General features: G+C 51.3%; 1 protein-coding gene across 8 annotated transcripts in view; it reads right to left on the bottom strand.

Moving 5' to 3' along the window:
* Positions 1 to 24,057, bottom strand: part of LOC309531527 (uncharacterized protein) — a 91,971-nt gene that overhangs the window by 6,420 nt on the left and 61,494 nt on the right. For 3 of the 8 annotated variants that reach the window (XM_082221108.1, XM_082221109.1, XM_082221113.1), the window contains one exon: positions 4,172 to 4,298. In XM_082221108.1, coding sequence (XP_082077234.1) covers positions 4,172 to 4,298 — 127 coding nt within the window. Of the gene's footprint in view, positions 1 to 3,187; positions 3,307 to 4,171; positions 4,299 to 5,466; positions 5,550 to 5,838; positions 5,921 to 8,783; positions 9,277 to 10,669; positions 10,688 to 24,057 lie in introns of those variants that run through there. The other 5 variants (XM_082221110.1, XM_082221112.1, XM_082221106.1 and 2 more) reach the window with 3 other exon arrangements.

Genomic DNA, 24,057 nt, shown 5'->3' with positions numbered 1-24,057 from the left:
GTAGTCTATCCGCCTCTCTCTCGCTGAAGACTTCTTCCAGGTCTGCATACTGAGGTGGTACTCTCCCCTTTTCTCCCACCGCCATCCCTGCCACCCTGGCTACTGCCATCCTCGACGTTTCCCCTCCGTGGCAATGCTCTACGCAGTGAGCTGACCCAAAGGTGACTGTCCGCTGGTGCCACCCTACTACTGGGACGTGCAGTGCCAGCCAACTCATTCCCAGTATGATAGGTGGTCCTGCTAATGTGGCAACGTGAAAGGCAATGGTCTCAGTGTGTCTGGAAACTGTCATTTTCATGGGCGGGGTCTGGTGGGTCACTTCCCCTCCCAAAAGTTCTCTCCCATCAATAGTGGTTACTTGCAGTGGATGTTCTAGGGGCACCACCTGTAGCTGGTGTTCTAGCACAAAATCCTTGCTAAAGAAGTTGCAAGAGCTGCCTGAATCCAGCAGCGCCTTCACTTTGATGCGGTGTCCGTTTGGGAGTTCTAGCACCACCTCTATGGCGATGGCTGCTCGGGGAGGGTCTGGTTTGGGCACTTCTACTGGTTGCTCGCCTGGCTGCTGTGCCCTCCTTCCTGCAGCCAAGCACGGCCGTTTCCCGGCGCCTCCTTCTTTTCCTCCTCACTCCCCACTGCCCCCACCATTCCTTGCCACGCCTTCTTCTGAGGGCATACTCTGGCAAAATGTCCCGGCTGCTGGCATAGGAAACACCTCTTACTGGTTTTCCCCTCCTTCTTACGCACCTTGCTGGAGTTTGAAAACCCGCGCGCACTCGCTCCTCCAATCTCCATTGGCTCCTCGGGTGGCACAGTAGACGCTGGCATGTCTGGAATGTGGTTGTCATGCCAACGCTCTGCTCTCCCTTCCCGCCTTTCCACCGCGCACGTCTCTTGTCGGACTCCTACAGCGAGCGCCAACTTGGTCAGCTGGTCCATTGATTCCGGGCGGGGTGAGCGGGAAAGTTCGTCTCTCACCCAAGAGGATAAGCCCTCCTCAAATAACATTTGTATTGGTTGAGAACTCAGATCCCACCCAAGTTTATGGATCAGCATAGCAAATCTCGACCAGTACTCTCTCACTGACTGGTTTCGTTGCTTGCACCCCATCAGTTCTTTACGAGTCACACTCTCTTCAACATCGCTCGAGAACATGTGATCCATGGCGCTAAAAAACTTTCTCAAGTCCTTCAGAGCCGCGTTCTCCGCCGCCATTAAGGGCCGGACCCAATCTCTGGCCCTCCCCTGCAGGTGCCCCACCACGAAAGCGACTCTTCCCCCATCGTCGGCAAAGTCATCGTGCTGCAGATCCAGCGCATGCTGCACTTCTGTCTTAAAAGCGTTATAATCCCTGGGGTTGCCCCCAAACGTCTGCACAAGTCCCGGTACCTTTCTTGCGATGGGGGTAATCTTCCCCTGGGCGTCATGTGTCCTCCTTTCATCCAGCCGCGCCGCTAGTAGAGCCAGTTGCTGCTCCAAGTCTCGGTTTCTCTCCTCCAGACTGTCCGCCTTTGGCCCCCTCTCCTGCGCCGGCTCCTCCGGTTTGACTCATGACTGTACCCCGGTCCTCTTGCACACAAGCAACGTAAAGGACTCACGGATTGCTGTCATGGGAAATGGGGTTGCTTGTGTGCAAATCTCCAGCCGTTCCAAACTGCTTAGGGGTAGTTGTGTCTTTCCCTGACTGAGCAGCCCTTTGCGCTGCTGCTCAGTCGCTAGCAGAATCCGTGAGTGGGCGTCTCCTAAATTTCCTCCAGCATAAGAATTCCTTAACGGACAACCTTCGCCTCGCCTCTCTGCGCGGAAGCCTTCTGCGCAGAGTGGGCGTGCCGAGTGGTGGTCCTCCACCCTCCTCACTGACTTCACTGGAAGAGTCTCGGAGCCTCACCTCCGAGATGCTCTCTGCCTCTCCCTTCTTCCCGGTGTCACCTGGACTTCCTTCCCCAGATGACGTTCTCTCTCTTCCCTTACTCGTTCCCTCTCCTGCAGAATCTGGGAGCCTCGCCTCTCCCCTCTGCTCTGATGTCAGTTCCCTGACATAGTGCAACAAATTTGTTCAATTATCTGTATTCTATCAAATGTTATAGACATATAACCAGAAAAGGGAAGCACAACTTGCTTAGGTTGACTTTTGTCAGGGTATTATGTGATTGCTATCAATTTGGTTGGTAGTTACCCAGAAAGAGATGTAAAATCGTACTACAGTGGTGCCTCGCAAGACGAAATTAATTCGTTCTGCAAGTCTCTTCGTCTTGCGAGTTTTTCGTCTTGCGATGCACGGTTTCCCATAGGAATGCATTGAAAATCAATTAATGCGTTCCTAGGGAAACCGCCTTCAGACCAGGTCCGGGGACAGTCTGTCCCCGGACCTCTTCTGAAGGCTGGGGGGGGGGACACAAGGGCTTTTCTTCCCACTCCCAGCATTTTAAAAAAACCCGGGACAGCGGAGGACTTCTCCGCTGTCCGGGCGATCTTAAAATGCTGGCGGGCGGCATTTTAAAATCGCCCCGGGACAGCGGAGGACTTCTCCACTGTCCGGGGCGATTTAAAAGCCCCTGGGAAGGCAGGCAGGGGGGACAAAGACTTTTGCCCCCCGCCAGCCTTCAGAAGAGGTCCTGGACCTCCTCTGAAGGCGGGCGGGGGGCGAAAGTCTTTGCTCCCCCCCTGCCTTCAAAAGCCCTCAGGCAGGCAGGGGGGAGCAAAGACTTTCGTCCCCCGCCCGCCTTCAGAAGGTCTTCCCGCCCTGCCGCCCAGCTTCGGAGCACCGTTCCGAAGCCGGGCGGCGGCGGGAGGTGTTCCCTCCCCACCGCCCGGCTTCGGAGGAGCCTTCCGAAGCCCGGCGGCAGGTGGAGGTGTTCCCTCCCCACCGCCCGGCTTCGGAGGAGCCTTCCGAAGCCCGGCGGCGGCGGGAGGTGTCTCCGCCCCGCCGCCAGGCTTCGGAGGATGTCCGAGGACAGTGGGGAAGACGCGCTGCGCTTCCCCGCTGTCCCTGAGATTTCCCTATGGGCTGTCGTCTTGCGAAGCAAGCCCATAGGGAAATTCGTTTTGCGAAGCGCCTCCAAAATGGAAAACCCTTTCGTCTAGCGGGTTTTCCGTCTTGCGAGGCGTTCGTCTTGCGAGGTACCACTGTATTAAGTGAACAAGGCTACAGGTATGAAGAAAATAGAAGAAAGATTGGGGAAAACTTAACCAAAGCTGGTCTATATTTTTGAAGAGGTATAAGAGACTCAGTCACTCCAAAATCAGACTGGTAAAGGCAGGAAAAGGTGCAGAACAGCAAGTGATGATCAAAGAATGAAGAGACTGTGCCTGCATGACAGAAGAAAACCATTACATTCTTCATTAAATTATCTTTCCATTGATATATAGTTTTATGCTGTTACTCCCCAAAAAGTGGTGTCATGAGGTATCAAAGCTCTGAAATACACTTTCTCCAAAAGGTTTCCACAATTTTGGCCACTAGTGTAAGTTGTTCATTTTAAAGTTAATGTACTTTTTATATGGGGACAGATTGTTATTATTAATGTTTCATATTTTTATATGTGTTGGAAGCTGCCCAGAGCAGCTGGGGCAACCCAGCCAGATGGACAGAGTAAAAATAAAAATTATTATTATTATTATTATTATTATTATTATTATTACTTCTACTACTACCTGAGATTCAATAAGCCTGGCTCTTCTCTGGGATGGATTTTGTTTGGCCCAGTCATGGCATCCCCTCCATCTCCAATGTCAGTCGTCTCTCTGGTCAACCCAAGACTGACAGCAGCAAAAACAAAAACAGAAAACTTGACAGAAGCTACTTTTCTTTCCGCACAACTCTGAAGCTAAATAAAAAAAAAAATCCTTCCAGTAGCACCTTAGAGACAAACTGAGTTTGTAATTCGTATGAGCTTTCGTGTGCATGCACACTTCTTCAGATACCAACACTGAAGCTGACATTTAAGATGCCTGGGCAGTTCAGAGACCCAACCGTGGTACAAAAAGGCAGAACTGGAGGATGATGGTTCACAGAAAAAACTGGAATTTGCTGTTCAAGTTTTATTGTGGGAGTGTTAGGTTCCCTGGTGTTGTATTGGGCACTGCTGAGCTCTGTGGAAATGTATGAGGTTTGTTACACAGAGGTATTTTTTTAATTTCCAGGCAAATAGGACGATCCCACAGGGAGCCTTACCAAGAGAGGCCACGATCCCACGATTCTCCTCCATGACGTCCTTATGCAGAGCTCTCTGGTCAGGATCCAGCAACGCCCACTCCTCGTCCGTGAAACAAACAGCAACATCTTCAAAGCACACTGGACCCTGAAAGAAAAAGGGAAATGTCCTCCTCTGAAACAGGATCAATATGAGGGTTTGTCAGTTTACATGTCTTAGTGCAGAAATTATGGATCTGATATTGATCTTTTCTATTCTAGTTAGTTCAAGAGGGTTCCGGAAGCTTCTCTGTGTAAAAGAAACAAGCAGAAAGTTCCTGATGTTTGGGTTATTCCTTCAGAGAAGCTGAGTACAGCTGGGTTAAAGTGGTTCTGTCATCTCTTCTGTCAAGGTCATGCTGACTATAAGAAGAGGCCAGAAGGAGACTGGGTTTCACTTTCTCTTTCTATACTTCTCTCTCTCTTCCTTCTGGTGTTCTGTACATAGTATGCTGAGTGTTAAGGTTTAGACTTATTATAAGTTTTGATAAATTTAGGTAAGTTTAGGTTAAGTCTGCTGCAACTGGATTTCTTATGCACAAGGCCAATCCTGAACGTTTTGGATTTGTGACCATTATGCTTATTTGCCTTCAGTAGCAGTTAAAGCTCCGCCGGATGAAATACAATTGCCTCTGGTCTATTTCTGGGAATCCTGTAACATGTTTAGGTTTTACTCTGCTAACTATACATTGGAGTTCTGCCTGGATCAATACTGAGTAGAATTCCATGACAGGGTCTTCCTCCATGAAATCAGCTGCCAAAAGAGAAGGCCCCTAGCTCCCCACAGCTTTCCAAGTCCCCTCTCTCTGGGGTTTCTGGCAAGCGATCCAACAGTGCGCCAGTGTGGAGCCTGCCTTTGCTCCTCCATTGTCAGACGTCTCCTGGCTCTGAGAGACAAGCAGGGAGGGGGGCTTCTGGCAGAAGGAGAGCGAGCTCCTGGTGGCTCCTCTTTCTCCTGACTCACCTCTGCCTCTCGACCTTCCTCCTCCCACTCGTCTCCTTCCTCTTCTGCCTCCGATTCTGGACTGCATTCTGCCTCAGAGTCTCCCAGCTCACTAAGCCCTGTTTCCCCTTCAGCTTCTGACACCTCCTCTTCCCAGGCGTCTCCCTCTTCTCCATCTGACCGCTCATCCTTCCTCCACCTCCACTCCTTGGGCTGAGACATTTTCCCTTCCTGGTTCCCCGGCTGCTTCCTCCCACCATTCCTCTGTGCCCCACCAGTCCATGACATTGCTCCATCCCTCGGCCTCTGTCCCCACAAGGCAGCTTCCCCTGACCTGATCTGGTTCCACAGCCGCTGCTTCCCTTCTGCCCCCATGAAAAGATGGATCAGGAGGTCTTGCCGGCATCATTCTGTCTCCTGAAAGAGAAAACAGGTAAGCAGGATGCCAGGAGTGCCTGCTTCTCTCAGAGGTGTAACAGGGCATCTCTATCTACAGATGGGCCTTTCAGAAAGCCTTACCTGCTGAGAGCATTTGGACATTTGTGCCCATTTCATATGTTAGTCATGCAGAAATACATTCTCATCCTCTAGACCCTTCCTCCCAACTCCCCCCCCCAAAAAAAAAAACTTGATGAAAAGAACCCAGAGGTTATATGGGAAACCAACAGAATGAGACCAAATGGAGAAAAACTGCCTTCTTCCTTACCCAGTGGCCTCTCTCTGGTGTCCAACGGAGGCCTCTCTGCCTCACAGGAATCCAGGTCCATTTCCTCAAAACAATCCTTTTCCTGAAAAAGCAACAAGGATTCAAAACAGAGAATGAATGACAAGAAATAGCAGAAAGATAATGGAAAAGTAAAAAACTTTAAGGGTGTGAGATCTCATTCCATGGATGACTTCCCAGAAAAAGGATGGGCCATCAGCAGAGCATTATGGGATGTTCTCCATCCTCTTTGGAGCCCCCAATAATAATAATAATAATAATAATAATAATAATTTTTTATTTCTACCCCACCCTCCCTAGCCGGAGCCAATCTTTTGGCGGCTAACATCATAAATCTAACACAGTATACAAAGAACAGGCAATCGATTAATTAAAATACTTCTTAAAATTAGTTCAAAACAAATTAAAATCTGGACAGACAGCAGTCCACTGGTATAATAATAATAATAATAATAATAATAATAATAATAATAATAATTTATTATTTATACCCCGCCCATCTGGCTGGATTTCCCCAGCCACTCTGGGCGGCTTCCAAAAGAATATTAAAATACTGTGATACATCAAACATTAAAAGCTTCCCTAAACAGGGCTGCCTTCAGATGTCTTCTAAAAGTCAGGTAGTTGTTTATTTTCTTGATATCTGATGGGAGGGCGTTCCACAGGGAGGGCGCCACTACCGAGAAGGCCCTCTGCCTGGTTCCCTGTAGCTTGGCTTCTCGCAGTGAGGGAACCGCCAGAAGGCCCTCGGAGCTGGACCTCAGTGTCTGGGTAGAACGATGGGGGTGGAGACGTTCCTTCAGATATAATGGACCGAGGCCATTTAGGGCTTTAAAGGTCAGCACCAACACTTTGAATTGTGCTCGGAAACGTAATGGGAGCCAATGTAGGTCTTTCAAGACCAGTGTTATATGGTCTCAGCGGCCACTCCCAGTCACCAGTCTAGCTGCCGCATTCTGGATTACTTGTACTTTCCAGGTCACCTTCAAAGGTAGCCCCACGTAGAGCACATTGCAGTAGTCCAAGCAGGATATACCCAGAGCATGCACCACTCTGGCGAGGCAGTCCGCAGGCAGGTAGGGTCTCAGCCTACGTACCAGATGGAGCTGGTACACAGCTGCCCTGGACACGGATTTAACCTGTGCCTCCATGGACAGCTGTGAGTCCAAAATGACTCCCAGGCTGCGCACCTGGTCCTTCAGGGGCACAGTTACCCCATTCAGGACCAGGGAATCCTCCACACCTGCCCGCCTCCTGTCCCCCAAAACCAGTACTTCTGTCTTGTCAGGATTCAATCTCAATCTGTTAGCCACCATCCATCCACCAACCGCCTCCAGACACTCACACAGGACCTTCACTGCCTTCACTGGTTCTGATTTAAAAGAGAGGTAGAGCTGGGTATCATCTGCATACTGATGAACACCCAGCCCAAACCTCCTGATGATCTCTCCCGGCGGCTGCATGTAAAAGTTGAAAAGCATGGGGGAGAGGACAGAACCCTGAGGCACCCCACAAGTGAGAGCCCAGGGGTCTGAACACTCATCCCCCACCACCACTTTCTGAACACGGCCCAGGAGGAAGGAGCAGAACCACTGTATGACAGTGCCCCCAGCTCCCAGCCCCTCAAGACGGTCCAGAAGGATGTTATGGTCGATGGTATCAAACGCCGCTGAGAGATCCAGCAGAACTAGGAAACAGCTCTCACCTTTGTCCCTAGCGCGCCGGAGATCATCCACCAGTGCGACCAAGGCAGTTTCAGTCCTGTGATGAGGTCTGAATCCCGATTGGAAGGGATCCAAATGGTCCGCTTCTTCCAGGCGTGCCTGGAGTTGTTCGGCAACCGCTCGCTCAATCACCTTGCCCAATGGAAGATTTGAGACTGGGCGATAGTTGGCCATCGTGGCCGCAATAAAGATGGTTTTTAAAGAAGCGGTTTAAAGCATCCCCTACAACTCTCTGGAAACCATTTGGATCCATTAAGTGGCGGGGGCGGACCATCTGAATTGGTCCCACCTCCCTGCAGAGGGGATGGGTCACAGAGAAGTCCAGTTGCACCAGGAAGTGATCTGACCATGGCACTTCTTTCGTTTCACTTTTACTTAGTGTCAGATCACCAACATCCATAGAGGTAAACACCAGGTCCAAGGCATGTCCACGGCTATGGGTTGGGCAGGACTTATTCAGGGACAGCCCCATGGAGGCCATGCTTTCCACGAAGTCCCGAGCGGCCCCTTGTAAGGTCGTGTCGGCATGGATGTTAAAATCCCCTAGGACAACCAAACTAGGTGTCTCCAGGAGAACATCCGCCACGACCTGAAGCAGCTCAGGCAGGGAATCCTTGGTGCAGCGGGGAGGTCGGTACACCAAAAGGAATCCTGTACTGCCCCTATTGCCCAACTTCCAGAACATGCACTCAGAGAACTGGGTCTTCCCAATAGGACGCCTGGTGCAAACTAATGACTTCCTAAAAATCACTGCAACCCCCCCTCCCCGCGCACATGACCTGGGTTGCTGTGCGCAAGAGAAACTTGGTGGACAAGCAGCGGCAAGGACAGGCCCATCTGCTTCATCCAACCAAGTCTCTGTCACACATGCCAGGTCAAGTCCTCCATCCATGATCAAGTCAAGTAAAAATGAGAGTGGTTAATATTCGCTAGGGCCAACTACTGTTACCACTGGTCTTATAAAGGAGGTGTGAGCGGGCTAGGAAGCCTCTTTAATGCTTATTCTTGTAGTGAAAGAAAAGAATCAGACTGAACCCTCAACAAAGGCCTGGCGGAACAGCTCTGTCTCGCATGCTCTGAGGAAAGATGTCAACTCCCACAGTGCCCTGGTCTCTTGTGAGAGAGCGTTCCACCAGGACGGAGCCACATCCGAAAAGGCCCTGGCTCTGGTCAAGGTAGTATCCAGAGGAAAGTCTCCCTCACCTGCTTCCTCTCCTCTGCCTGACTCAGGAGGAAACCTTCGGCCAGGGCCACCGCCTGGGAACTGGTCTCCGCTACACAGTCCCTCACCCAGCTCTCCATCTCCGGGGGAAGGACAGCCAGGAACTGCTCCAAGATCACCAGGTCCAACATCTCAGCTTTCGTGTGCCTTTCTGGCTTCAGCCACTGAAGGTCAAGGTGGTAGAGTCGGCTGCAAACCTCTCGGGGTCCCTTGGCCTCCTGGCAGCAGAACTGCCTCAACAGTTGGCTCTGCACCTCTGAGTGGAGGGTGTCCTCCTCACCCAGGATCTTCAGCACAGAGTTTTCCCAGAATCCCCCACTGCTCCCAGTTTGGATTGCATGGCCTCTTCCTGCTTCAGGGCCAGCTGGGTCTTGCTCATCCATCTGTGCTCTCAGGAAGCCTCTGAGAGATCGGAAGGAACCCTTTGGTCTTCTGCCAAGTTCTGTCCGTCTGAATGAGAAGCTCTAGCAAACCCTACAAAGCAAATACATTGTTCTGTTACAGAATTTGTAGGTCAGGAGAAGAAACAGATCCCTGAACAAGCATGGATGAGTCTTGCCCGGAATCAGGACTGGACGGGACCAGAGCCCAAACCATGAGATACCTTTTTGAAAAGAAAGAGGAGGAGGAAGGGAAGAAGAAGTCAGTCTCCAGCCCTCTAGCAATGCAGAATGTGGAGGCAACTGAAGGGATTTCTGGGAGATGAGTCAGCCTGGTTGCTCCTGCCTTCCAGTCAATGCATGAAGTCAGAACTGACTGACAAGGGAGTCATTTGAAAAATGGATGCTTGGCTCTAGTGGGGGTCCTCATCCGGGGGTCCTCAGGAGTTGTTCTCCCCCACCCCCACTTCAGGGCACACTTCCCCCCTGCTTCTGTCTCCTTTTCTTGCACTTGGACTCTCTGCCGCTCTCAAGACAGACTCCTGGGGTGGGGTCTCTTTTCCTTTCTCTTGAGGGCCAGGTATGTATCTCGCCAACCCCTGAGGGCCAAGTGGGCGGGGCCAAATACATCTCCTTTGAAACTCAGAGTAAAGGATTGGTAGTTTGATGATGATGATGATGATGATGATTCTCTTAGATATCTTAACACACACGCACAGCCCTTGATGCCCAGGTCCCTGGAGGCTCAGTGAGTAGCAGCGCCCATTTCCGGCTGCTTTGCCAGCAACAATCCCTTTGGGAGAGAGAGGATGTGGTCCTGGGATGCCCTGCTCTGGGTGCGAGGGGATGGCTGCCGTGGCCTCCGTGGGGAGCTGCCCTGGGAGAGACTGGGAAACTGGTCCCCAATGCAGCAGCCAGGCTATGGGCTGGGATCCCTCTCTTTACTCCTCTCCTTTCTCTCCCACCTTTCCTTCCTCCCTCCCCGTGGGGTTTTTTTTTGGGGGGGGGGTGTCTAGTCCACCTCCTCGTCCAGCTTTGGAAAACCATTTGCAGATGTTCCCTCTGTTCTGCAATGAGGCTGAGTTAAAGTCCCAGGGACTCCTTTGTTTAAAGAAGGGAGATTTTGTTCTGAAAGGGGGGGGGCGGAGGGTCAAATGAGTTTGGGACCCTCTGATCTGCAGGAAGGAGAGCGTGGCAGACCTGGCCCCTCCCTGGCAGGACCCTCTCCTCCCCCCTGACTTGGGGGTCCCCCCCCCCGCTCTCTCCTTCCCTGACCTTCCTCCTGGGGAGTCTGGCAAAAAGCTCTGGCTCTCAGCCCCGGGGCTCCTTCCTCCTCTGGGTAGCAGGAGCATAGCGGGGGGGGGTCTTTGCACCCCTGACCCTCTCCCCCCTGACTTGGGGGTGTCCCCCCTGCAGGAACAGATCAGGCCCCCCCCCCGCTGCACCCCTGGGACCCCCACCAGATCCCAGAGAGAGAGGAGACTCACCAGATCCCAGGAGGGGGCAGCGAAGCAGGGAAGGACTGGGGAGGGAGGGAGGGGCCTTGGCTCTGGAGGACCTGCCCCCCCCCCGTCCGCTTCCTGGCCTCTCTAGGAAGGCAGCTGGCTTCCCTTTAACCCTTGCAGTGCCGAGTCCCCCTTGGCACAACCTCAGATTCTTCTTTTTCTAGGGATTTCGGGGGGGGGGGCAGCTGCCCCCCTGGCTCCCTCAATGCCCAGATATCCTTTGGGGGGCGAGGCTCTCGGTGGGGCTCAGAGCATCTCCTTCCCTTGGCCAGAAGCCGGAGGAAGAGCTTGCAGGGGAAAGGGCTTGGCAGGAGGGAAGGAAACTCACCCCAGAATTCAGGAAGGGGAGGATAGAATGGGGCTGGGCTTGGTCCACAGGAGGGGGATTTCCAAAGTCTGGATAAGGCCTTGCACACCATCTTTCTGGGTCCCTCCTCTCTCTCCTGCAAGTGAAGGGAATACCCTGTTGCAACAGTTCAATCAAGGCCAAGCCCACAGGCTGCTGTTTTGCTCCACCTTATCCTGGTTGGTGTCTTTCTTTTTGTCCAAGGGAGCCCTCGGATTTCTCCCTTGAGACCCCCAGGGCTGGACCCCCCCCCCGGCCCTCCTCCCAGGCGCTTGTCAAGGGGAAGCCCAGGGAAGCCCCGCGCTGGTTGCCTTTCCTTGCCCGCAGGGGTCTCCACCCCTCACTTTCTGCGCAGACCCCATCCTAGGCTGGGCTGCGCTCGGGAGTCCAAGCCCCCTCCAGGGGGCAAAGACCGGCCCATTGCCCCCAAATGTAGTTAATTTCAGTGCGCGGCACCGTGGAGAATTGTTGACGGAGAAATCTGAGGCTCCCTTGGACAAAAAACAAGGACACCGGGCAGGAAGAGCAGAGCGAATTGGTCCTGATTGAAGACTGTCGCGACAGGACCCCCACCTGCCACAAGCTGGAACAAGAGAACCCAAAGTTTTATTAGCTGCGGCTAATGCCCCCCCCCCCAACTACATCACTAATACATCACGGTTACATCATGAAAGGGGAGGTCTGGTGGCAGTCATCTGAGCATCCTGGACCCTGCCCCATGGCTCCCCTTGCCCTCCACCAAACACCCAGCGAGTGTCACAAAAGAGATCTTCACATTTCCCGGTTTCCCAGCCAAGTTCATCCCACCCTTTTGTCTTCCTCTGGGTTTGTTCTTTCTGGAATGGCTCCCTCTCTGGCACTCAGGTCTCAGGAGGCCAGGGATTATCCCTCAGGCAGAGGGGCTGCGGAGGAGCTGAGCTCACAGGTCTAGGTGAATTTCTGAAGTTTCCCCACTGAGCCAGTACATAGAGACATTGATCAGTGAATTCTTACATTTGGTATCGTGCAGCAGAGGCCCTTTGAACAGATAGGTAGAAACTGCGATGAAGTGTTTTGTGGGGACAAGTCACAAAAGTGATGGTGCTGATTTTGGGGGTGGGCTGCATGTGCATGATGTCTGCTGGAGGGGCAACCCCTCCCTCCCCCAACCTAGACACAAATTCCTGCAACCGTTTGACAAGCGCAGCTGTTGGCGCATCTTTGGTCAATGAGCACACCCAGTCTCAAGTCCTTTAGAGATAAAGTAGGTATACATCTCAGTAATACCTGGGTATATATGTATTTTGTTTTTCTAGCTTGATCAAAATAATTACTTCTTAACAGGTAGATGGTTAAGAGCTTAGGGGGCTTCAGTGGCCGCCCCTGGCCCCCACCCCTTGCACCCCCCAGGTAAAGACGGCCCTGGCCCTCTCCGAGGGTCCGTCCAGCTCTGGGCTGCTGCTGCTGCTGCTGCTACTCACTTGCAATCATAATTAAAGCTTGCTGCGTGTCCTCTGTTTTTTCTTTTCAAGGGAGGGTAACAAAATCAGGCAAATTGCATTTCTTCCCTTTGAATGGCGCAGAGCCAGCCAGGCAGGGAGGGAGGGGAGAGGGCAAAGCGACACATCAGCGCAGCTCCCCCTTCCCTTGAAGGCTCGGGGTACGCTTGGAGTTGCGGGTGCGGGCGGGCGGCAGGCCGAATGTCACCCCCCTCAGGATGGCACCCGGGGTGGTCCAACCCCACCGCCCCCACCTTGTTCCCCCTCTGTTCCCCTGGCCTGGGGTTCCCTCCCTTGGGGGTGGGATAAATGTTTAGTTGGGGCTGGGGATTAGTTTGAGTATAAATGTAAGTTTTTCTGTGTTGTTGTTATTGTTAAAATGAGCTTCTACTGACTTACTTGAGTGGGATCAATTCCAATCTGTTACCTCCGAGGATGTGGACAGGCTGCTTGGACGCGTGAAAACAACCACCTGTCTCCTGGATCCTTGCCCATCCTGGCTAATAAAAGCAAGCCGGGAAGGGCTGGGCGATGGGCTTCGTGGGGTGGTGAATGCTTCCCTCCGTGAGGGAGCCTTCCCAGACCCGCTGAAAGAGGCGGTCATTAAACCGCTTCTTAAAAAACCATCTTTAGATGCGGCCACGATGGCCAATTATCGCCCAGTCTCAAATCTTCCATTCTTGGGCAAGGTGATTGAGCGAGTGGTTGCTGAACAGCTCCAGGCTCGCCTGGAAGAAGCGGACCATTTGGATCCCTTCCAGTCGGGATTCAGGCCTCATCACGGGACTGAAACTGCCTTGGTCGCACTGGTTGATGATCTCCGGCGGGCTAGGGACAAAGGTGAGAACTGTTTCCTAGTTCTGCTGGATCTCTCAGCGGCGTTTGATACCATCGACCATAACATCCTTCTGGACCGTCTAGAGGGGCTGGGAGCTGGGGGCACTGTCATACAGTGGTTCCGCTCCTTCCTCCTGGGCCGTGTTCAGAAAGTGGTGGGGGGGGATGAGTGTTCAGACCCCTGGGCTCGCACTTGTGGGGTGCCTCAGGGTTCTGTCCTCTCCCCCATGATTTTCAACATCTACATGCGGCCACTGGGAGAGATCATCAGGAGGTTTGGGCTGGGTGTTCATCAGTATGCGGATGACACCCAGCTCTACCTCTCTTTTAAATCAGAACCAGTGAAGGTGGTGAAGGTCCTGTGTGAGTGTCTGGAGGCGGTTGGAGGATGGATGGCGGCTAACAGATTGAGGTTGAATCCTGACAAGACAGAAGTACTGTTTTTGGGGGACAGGAGGCGGGCAGGTGTGGAGGATTCCCTGGTCCTGAATGGGGTAACTGTGCCCCTGAAGGACCAGGTGCGCAGCCTGGGAGTCATTCTGGACTCACAGCTGTCCATGGAGGCACAGGTCAAATCTGTGTCCAGGGCAGCTGTTTACCAGCTCCATCTGGTACGTAGGCTGAGACCCTATCTGCCCGCGGACTGTCGGCCAGAGTGGTGCATGCTCTGGTTATCTCCCGCTTGGACTACTGCAATGCACTCTACGTGGGGTTACCTTTGAAGGTGACTCAGAAACTACAACTAATCCAGAATGTGGCAGCTAGACTGGTGACTGGGAGCGGCCGCCGAGACCATATAACACCGGTCTTGAAAGACCTGCATTGGCTCCCAGTACGTTTCCGAGCACAATTCAAAGTGTTGGTGCTGACCTTTAAAGCCCTAAACGGCCTCGGTCCAGTATACCTGAAGGAGCGTCTCCACCCCCATCATTCTGCCCGGACGCTGAGGTCCAGCGCCGAGGGCCTTCTGGCGGTTCCCTCATTGCGAGAAGCAAAGCTACAGGGAACCAGGCAGAGGGCCTTCTCGGTAGTGGCGCCCGCCCTGTGGAACACCCTTCCAGCAGATGTCAAGGCGATAAACAACTACCTGACATTAAGAAGACATCTTAAGGCAGCCCTGTTCAGGGAAGCTTTTAACGTGTGATATTTTATTGTATTTTTGGTTTTTATGGAAGCCGCCCAGAGTGGCTGGGGAGGCCCAGCCAGATGGGCGGGGTATAAATAATAAATTATTATTATTATTATTATTATTATTATTATTATTATTATTATTACTGGGTTATTGTATAGTTTGTATTTGGTTCTTAAGGGGAGAGGCCAGGGCTGCCGGGGAGGGGCCCCCGCCAACAGAGTGGCTGGGACAGAACCCACCAGGCCATTCCAGCAGTGGAATACGATTATATTGAAACCGCCTTTTGCACAAAGGAGTAACATGACATGAAGCTGAATCCTGTTGAAATATAAAATAAATGAATAAATAATGCTTCAGTATCTGGGGAAAGATCACATGGGGAAGGCTTCAGTTTGGGCTGACGTATTTATGTATTTGGTGGTTTTACATTCCCATTAATGAAGCAAATTCTGCCCACACCTTTTGCTGTCACACAACCCCAGATCATCACACTAACTGGGTGCTTCAAGGTAGGTGTAATGCAAGTGGGATGTACCATATTTTTCGCTCTATAACACACACCTGACCATAACACGCACATCGTTTTTAGAGGAGGAAAACAAGGGAAAAAATATTCTGAATGAAACAGTGGACGTATCATTTTTGTGCTTCATGCTGTGGCCACAGACATGTGATCTGATGGTGAATTTGGGGTGACCCAATGCAAAAATCCTGAGAATCCCTGTAACCACTTTTTTGCACCATTGCAGCCCCAGGCATGATTTTTGGGGGGCAGGCTGTAGCCATGGACATGCTATGTGCTCTGATGGTGAATTTTGGCTGACCCAATGCAAAGATCCTGAGGATCCATGTGGATCCATGCTTTGTAACCACGTTTTTGCACCATTGCAGCCCCAGGCAACAGTGGGTGCGTGATTTTTGGGGGGCAGGCTGTAGCCATGGACATGCTGTGTGCTCTGATGGTGAATTTCGGGTGACCCAATGCAAAGATCCTGAGGATCCATGTGGATCCATGCTTTGTAACCACATTTTAAGTGGGGAGGGAAGGAAAAACACAGAGGGCTAAGAATGCAGGAGAGGGCTATAACGTGAGGAAAGGAAGGCAAAAGTCCCCCCACCCACCCACCCAAGCCAGCCAGCTCTCTCTCTCTCTCTCTCTCTCTCTCTCTCTCTCTCCCTCCCATCTGCATGTTTTCCGGCTGCCTGATATTTATTTTTTTTAATTGCCTTGACAGAAGAAAGCATTTTAACTGCATTAAGAACTATTTAGCAGCGAAACCTAAGCTTTGCCATCCCTTAAGAGGTACAGACACTGTAATCTTCCAGATCGCATGAATTTACAGGCAAAACACTGTTTAAGGATTTCATCCTTTTAAATTGAAGAAAGCATATTTGAATGCTGTGTGTCCCCAAAAACAAAAAGCAGGAAGTCAAATCAGAATTTTAAGCTGAACCTGTAATCTCTCTTCCCTTCACAAACACTGTTCTCTCCGGAGCAGGGAGAGGAATTAGAAAGACGCTCTGCTTTCCTCTCTTCTTGCCTGGAGGGGAGGGGCTTTCCCTGCTCTTTGTTCTGTTTCAGCAATCTGAAGCCCGATTTGATTTTTGTCTGATTTTTCGGCTCCAGGGACCACACATTCGCTCCATAACACGCACAGACATTTCCCCTTCCTTTTCAGGAGAAAAAATCTGCGTGTTATAGAGCGAAAAATACGGTAAATCTTCTCCGATTCTTCTTCTCACATATTTTTCTTTTCTTCTATTATGTTCTTCAAACTCACAAAATGAAAGAAGACAAAAAAAACAACCAACTTGTTAGGAATCACATAACAAGTCAACCTAAGCAAGTTGTGCTTCCTTATTTTATTTATTTGGCTATAAATTTTGATAGAATACAGGTAATTGCATTCTTGATTATATTATCTTTCCATCGATACATAATTTTATGATATTACTCCAGAAGAAGTAGTGTCACTGTCCGGAGTGCATGCCGGAGCCAGGCCCTGGGACCGGTGGGGCTTTGCAGGACTGGGGCTTTCCTAAGTTTTTTCTGAAGAGGCAAGGCAGGGCTGCACAGGTGAGGCCGATTGGTAACTCACAGCACCTGGTGGCAAGAAAGAGCCGGAAAGGGATATAAGGTCAGCATTTCCCTTTGGCTCTTTGCCACAGCAAAGCGTTTCCTTCCTTGGGCTTCTTGACTCCTGGCTTCCTGATCCTCGGACCCTTGGCTTCTTGACTCCTGGCTTCCGGATTCCCATTCCTGCTCCCACCCCACCGTCTTGCCCCCGGGTCCTGATGTCCTCCACCAGGACTTTGACCGCCCACAAACCGTAAAAGTTTGCTGTGGCCAACCTATGTCCCGGCCAGGGGGTCAGATGGACGGAGCCCAGCCTATAGATCTCCCCACGGTGCTGCGGAACCTCTACACCCAGGGAGCTATGTTCTAGGGGGAGGTTCAAGCACTTTGAGCGGCCCCAGCCTGACCTGCTCCCCTGCCCCATAACCAGAGAGGTTCAGGGGGGAGCATGGTGTTGGAATTTGTCCAGCTCTGGCCCATCTGGAGCCGGTACTGTCTTCTCTTTAGCCCAGCAGAGCGTAGTCCGCAGACGAAAGGATAAAGCAGTATGTGCCACATGCTAATCTTTATTTCTCAACTATACCGAGAACACACAAACCTACATCTTGCCTCTGTGAGAGCAGAGAAGAAACTTACTCTCGACACAAAGAAACCGAGAGAACACTGAAAAACAGGAAACCAGTGTGTGTCACATCCAGTCTCCCATTCCCGTGGGAACCCAACAGTAACTTGGACTGTGGAATGGAAACAATGTCTTGTGACATGCAGTTGCTGCTCAGTGAGGGAAATAGAAACCAACACATGGGGCCAATCAATCAAAATGTTTATTCGGCTTTACGCCCATCATAAAGCACAACACACAAAACAAATCAAATAAAACCGCGGTCTCGTACAAGCCGCGAGTAATATAACACAATTCACAGCTCACAAGGACAAATATTGGCAATTCAAAAGAAAAATTTAAGGTTAAGATTAAAAATTTAGACACTCCGCTAAAATCAATATCTGATGTCATTATCGAAAATTCTTATAACTATCAATAATCAGCTAACATTCCATTCCGTCTCTTGTACGAGAGGACGGCTGTTGGGAATTTAGCAACCTGTAGGCTAAGATAAGGATCCACATCTTGAAGAACCCAGGCAAGCTGTAGGTCTGCTGGTTTGTCAGCCATAGGCTGGATTATGGAGTTTAGTATACTAGCACGAACTGAACTGTACATAGGGCACTCCCCTGCCAGAACCTCCAAAAAAGCTCAACACATGGGGCCCTTCGAGGCTTTGTCAGCCAGTGTTGGCTGATGTCCGCCACCTGTGCAGCAGACTTTCCCACCCCACGGAGCCGCGTGTGCTTTATGGTCAGCCTCTTTGTGGGCCCGGCACTTTCTCGGGTCTCTCCGTACCTTGAGGCCAGCGACCATCTGCAGGGGAATTTGGACGACTTCATTGCCACCCTGGAGGGCACGTTCGGGGAGCTGAATCTTGCCCTGGCGGCTGAGATGCCTTGCAGAACCTCCGGCAGGGGGCTCGCCCAGTTACCGAGTCCGCCGCAGAGCTCCGTTGGTGGGTTGCGGACACCCTGCTATGCAGCTGCCTGACGGTTCCACTTCCATCAGGCCCCTCATCCCTGCCTTAAGGATGAACTGGCATGGGTGACCCCCCCCCCTTCAGCAGCCCTGCCAGACTTTATCACGTTGCGTATTAACATTGGCCCACGCTTGTCTGAGATTCCGAGCTCCGATTGAGGGAGTCCCCGGGGTCCAGCGCTGCAGTGGGGCTGGAAGTGGAGCCCATGCAAGTAGGTGCGGTCCGCCGCTCTCTCTAGCCAAGAGAAGAGTCTGATGTGGGCCCTGGGACTGGGCTTGTATTGGGGGGGAGGGGCATTTCGCAGCAGAGTCTGAGAGCGAAGAGGTTGGGAAACGCCAAGCCCCAGCTGTGCTAGGAGGGGCTCAGCTGAGGCTCAATCCCTGTGCACCCCATTTCCTTCTCCCTATCCATATTCTCTTTCCCCAGGGGGGCATGCTGGCCCTGGAGGCAATGATTGACTCTGGCGTCTTCATGGACATCAGTTTCACTGAGAAGTATCAAGTAGCATCAGTGGTGAAAGCCTCGCCCATTTCAGGGGTGGGTCTGGAGGGGACCCCCCTCGCATCAGGACCCATTGCCCGTGAGCCCTGTCCACTGGCCAGGTTAGTGGCACCCCTGCACCAGGAACTGTTAACGTTTCAACTAGTCCTGACGCCACATTTCCCTCTGGTCCATGGAAGCCTCTGCTTGGTCCGACATGACCCCGCCATTTCCTGGGTGCAGCGGATGTTGTGTTTCTCATCGTCTTTCTGCCACGACGTCTGTGCCCAACCCCCGTGTTGCCGCCGGCACCTGGGAAGCCTCACCAGCCGGCCCTCAGTTCTTCCACTTTGCAGGGGGCTGCCCCAGACGGGGCAGGGTTACCGGATGCCGGCCTAATCCTGGAGCCCTACCAGGATTTGGTGGACGTGTCTGAGAAAAAGGGGGCTGAGGCTTTGCCACCCCATCGGACCTATTGACCTGCAGCCTGGAGCAGAGATGCCTTGTCGGCCCCTGAACTTGGGGCCCTCCGAGAGTACTTAGATGACAACCTGGCCAGGGGGTTCATTCGCCCCTCTACTTCCCTGCTGGCCCCCCTCCCCCACCTGGATGTTTTCCGGCTGCCTGCGCATCCCTAGAATGCTTCCCTAGAATGCGCATCCCTAGAATGCTTCCCTGGACGCAGCAGCACCGGAGCATGGAGAGGAGGCGGAGGAGGCAGCTGTCGGTTGCGCTCCTAGCCCCCGCAAGCTGAGCCGGGGGGGGGGCTGGAGCCTGCGCACAGGACACGATCCTTTCCGCTCTGCTTGCCAGGAGGGCAGGGGATTCCCCTGCTCTTTCTTGCGCTCGTCTGCCACCAATCTCCTTGCTCAGCGTGTCTGCTTGCTGCGAGGTGACGCTGCTGCAGCCTGCGCTGAGCAACGGAAGGGGAAAGGATCGTGTCTGCCTGCTGATTCCTTCCTAGCTGCGTCACCTCGCACCAAGCAGACACGCTGAGCAAGGGAAATGGGCCATTGCTGGCCCAATCCGAGCAAACACAGCAACCGAAAACAGCAGTGGGCGGGCAGTAAGACCCTGAGGCAGAGGGCAGGAAAGGAATTCACTGCGGCTGTGTACTCCCTGCCAGAAAGGGACCAGAACAAGAAGAGTCGCAACTGAATCCTTAGGAAGGCGCTACAATCATTAGGCAAGGGGAACAGGGCTGATGAACAGACGGTAGTCTTGGGATGCCCTACAGATCGAGAGACTCCACACACAAGGTCACTCCAACGCCCCCTTTAACCACGCGCTCTCCCATGCAGCAACACGAGTCACACGCCTCCACACACACATCAAAATATGCCCGATACAGGAACCCCAGCAGCCTCCTCTCTGCAGCCTTCCCTCCTCCGTAACACGCGATCTGATTTTCGCCCCTGCACTTGGGCCAGTCGGCTCCAGGGACCACATATTCGCTCAGTAAGACACACAGCCATTTCCCCTTACTTTTGAGGAGGAAAAAAGTGTGTCTTATCGAGCGAAAAATACGCTAATTTTCCCTTTCAAACAGGATACGTGAACCTCTAAGAGAACTCAAAACCCACATAAGGAAAATGTTTAATAATTTGTCGACTGTGTCCAAATTAACAAAGGTTTTGTCCCTTCATTTCTACCACAGCCAAACTAAGTGAAGGAAATTAGACTGAGCAGAAAATAACAGTAGTAATTATATGTAAAGGTGAGAGTATTTAAATGAATAAAATGCTGAACTCTTAAGTGTTTTTTTAATTGTTTACAGCTTCCCTTATGATATCCCCCCCTCTTTGGCTTCTTACCCCTTCAGGTGTTAAACAGGGTTGTGTTATTGCCCCAGCTCTCTTCATTATTTTCATTGCCATGAAAATAATGTTGTCGAAGGGAAACTCACCACCGGAGTAGAAATCATATATCGTACAGATGGAAAGAAAGCTCTTCAGTCTGAGCAGGCTGAAAGCAGGGAGTAAGGTGACCGTAACTTCCGTCATAGAGCTTCAGTATGCTGATGACAACGTAGTGTGCGCACGCTCAGAGGATGACCTCCACACCATCCTAAATATCTTCACAGAAGCTTACGAGAAGCTAGGCCTATCACTCAACATCCAAAAAAACAAAGTGCTGCACCAAGTACAAAATAACCCCTCTGCAGTGCCACAAATCCAACTCAATGGTGTAACTGTGGAAAATGTCAATCACTTCTCCCCAGGCAGTTATCTTTCCACAAGGGTCAACATTGATGCCGACATCCAGCATCGTCTGAGCTCAGTGGCGTAGCGTGGGTTGTCAGCACCCGGGGCAAGGCAAGTAATTTGTGCCCCCTAACCCATGGATTTTAGCACTCGAGTCTCTTCCACTAGATTGGTGCGCGCCGCCCCCCCCCAGATGTTGCGCCCGGTGCGGCCGGCCCCCCTGCACCCCCCACGCTACTCCACTGCCTGAGCTCTGGGAGTGTGGCTTTCTCCCAATTGAAGTGCAGAGTGAGGACCGGGAGATTGGCAGGGAAACCAAAATATTTGTTTGCAAATGGCCTTAAGAGGTGTGACATGCAAGTCCCTTTCCGATTTACTAAAACCCATGCATTTGGGAGGGGAATAGCAGGTTATTATTTAGTGCATATCTATATAACATACAGGACCAAAGGGGGGTGGGAAATATGTCTGTGTGTGAACTGTAGTTAAATGTGGAGAAAATATTTGCGGTTCCTACGGAACCTAAGCAAATTTATCTCCAAAGGGGGGAGCTGTTACAGAAATGACGGGGGGGGTGCACCTTTAAATTGTTAAATGTTACAAATATTATGCCTGAATGTATCCTTTTGCCTTGACAGCTCAGGGAAGATATCTCACTTTATAAATCATATCAAATCAACTCCAGGAAGTGCCCAGAGGTGACAATTGCTGAGCTGATTATTGGAAAGCCTCATCCCATCCCCAGACTTGCCAAGGGGTCCAGACATGCAAAGGAAGTTCTGTTGTACTTTTGGGTGGTGGGTACTTGAGACTTGTTTGCCTATGCTAATCCTATCCTTGGGTCTTGCACTGACTCATTTTCCTTATGTTAATCTTGTGTAACCCTCCCCTTTCTGACGTTTTAGTGGTGTAGCAATGACATATTGATGATGCTGTACGAACTGCATTCTGGGATATGGTGGGAAGCTTTAAAAGTCAATGTCGCCCCATTGCTCTGGGTTCCCTCGCTGCTCTTGAACCTGTTGCGCAACCAGAAAGGATCTCAGTCTACTGGCTGCTGTTTTGCTCCAAATTGCTTGGCTGGAATTTCCTTCTTTTACTGACCGCACGGACCCACAGGGGACTTGTGCCCAGACGAGCTGGGATCTTTTTGGTGATGCAGTGTATTCCTTTTTTCCTACACCTCTTTGCTAATAATCTGGAGCTTTCCCCTCCATACTCACAGAAGCGTTGTTTAGAGTATGGAATGTTGATCATTGTTTTGTTGATTTCTAGGGAATCTAGTTCTCTCCGCTTTTGTTCTATAGCTTTAAGGACTTTTTTAGATCCTGTTTGTTTGTAGCGTGATGAGAGGGCCGTGATGTCTTGTTCTGTCTTGCTAACATTTAAGGAGGTTTGTTTTTTAAGGGATGCTTTTAGCAACTTGTAAGAGTCCCTAATTGTTGGGGGTTTCCTTCGGAGGAAGGTTGCCCATGGGGTTGTAGGGGGGTGTCTTTCAGGGATATGCTTTTCATATTTAGGTTGAGGTCACCCCCCCCCCCGGAATTGCTTCCCCTTCCGAGGAGAGGAACTAGTTTTTTGGATGAACTCTAGATGTTTCAAGTTTGGGGCATATATGGAGCCAATTGTCAGTTTAGTTTTGCCATCTAGTGTCCCTTTAGCAAAAATGAGTCTGCCTCTTTTGTCTTTGAGGACTGTTGCGGCTTTGAAGTTCAGGTCTCTACTGAGTATTATGGCTACTCCACAGGACTTCGCTGAGCCAGGTGCAACTCATTGTTGACTGAAGCAGGGATCGCTCAGGAGTTTGCTGCCTTTGGGTGGGTTGTGTATTTATTGTAGGAATGCGATGTGTGGTTTCATGGTGTTTACATACAAGCTGATGCATTTTCTTTTGATGGGGTTTCCCAACCCCCTCACATTTAATGTAATTGCTTTTAAGCTAGCCATCTTGCTTATCTACTATATAGGGTGATTCCATGCCAGCCCGTTCGCGTTGCCCTGTGTCTCTCACCTTGTATTGTCTATCGAACCAGTGAAATTGCGCTGACCTAGAGGTTAAAATTAGATTTGGGTTAAAGAGTGGGGGGTGGGTTGCAGAAATTATCCCCTATGTAGTCATATAGGTGTTTATTGTGGCTAGATGATGGAGTCCGGCACGTTTCCCTGCGCCACACTGGACTCCCGTGCGTAACTCACTGTCAGCGTACTTCAGCAGAGTCTCCACAGCGGTAGAAACTGTTGCAATGTGTGTGTAATAAATCAGACTGTACACAGGCTTTCTTGCTTATCTCCAACAGTCTTTAATCGTGTAGCAAAACATCTTAAATCATCCTGGCGAAATGGCACACATCTCTCGCCTCCCGGTCAAACCGAAACAAAACTCACACACAGAGAAACCACTCCCGTATGTGAACATAACCACGCCTTAGAATGTGAGACGTCACTCAGAAGTGTTTAACCCTGTAAGTTCTGATTCTCTTCACATTTATTTGGGGTATCATGGGCCATCTGGCATTTAGCCAGTTGGTCCTAGGTCTCAGCTGGCCTGAGTTCTTTGTTCAAGGTCAGGCCATCCTCCCTGTTGTTTGTGATAGGAAGTGGTCAGTGAAACGGTGTTAAGTATCATCATCATCATAATAATTTATTATTTATACCCTGCCCATCTGGCTGGGCTTCCCCAGCCACTTTGGGCGGCTTCCAACAAAATATTAAAATATCATAATGCATCAAACATTAAAAGCTTCCCTAAACAGGGCTGCCTTCAGATGTCTTCTAAAAGTCTGGCAGTTGTTCTTCTCTTTGACATCTGGTGGGAGGGCGTTCCACAGGGCGGGCGCCACTACCGAGAAGGCCCTCTACCTGGTTCCCTGTAACTGGGCTTCTCGCAGCGAGGGAACCACCAGAAGGCCCTCGGTGCTGGATCTCAGTGTCCAGGCAGAACAACGGGGGTGGAGACGTTCCTTCAGATATACTAGACCGAGGCAGTTTAGAGCTTTAAAGGTCAGCACCAACACTTTGAATTGTGCTTGGAAACGCACTGAGAGGTCTGGACGGCCGCTCCCAGTCACCAGTCTAGCTGCTGCATTCTGGATTAGTTGTAGTTTCCGGGTCAGCTTCAAAGATAGCCCCACCTAGACCGCATTGCAGTAGTCTAAGCGAGAGATAACCAGAGCATGCACCACTCTGGCGAGACAGTCCGTGGGCAGGTAGGCTCTCAGCCTGCGTACTAG

This window comes from Podarcis vaucheri (genome assembly GCF_965113315.1).
Source record: "Podarcis vaucheri genome assembly, chromosome: 4".
NCBI classification, from domain to species: Eukaryota; Metazoa; Chordata; class Lepidosauria; order Squamata; family Lacertidae; genus Podarcis; species Podarcis vaucheri.
Note: the sequence above shows the minus strand (reverse complement) of the source record. Positions and strands in the feature narration are given on the sequence as shown.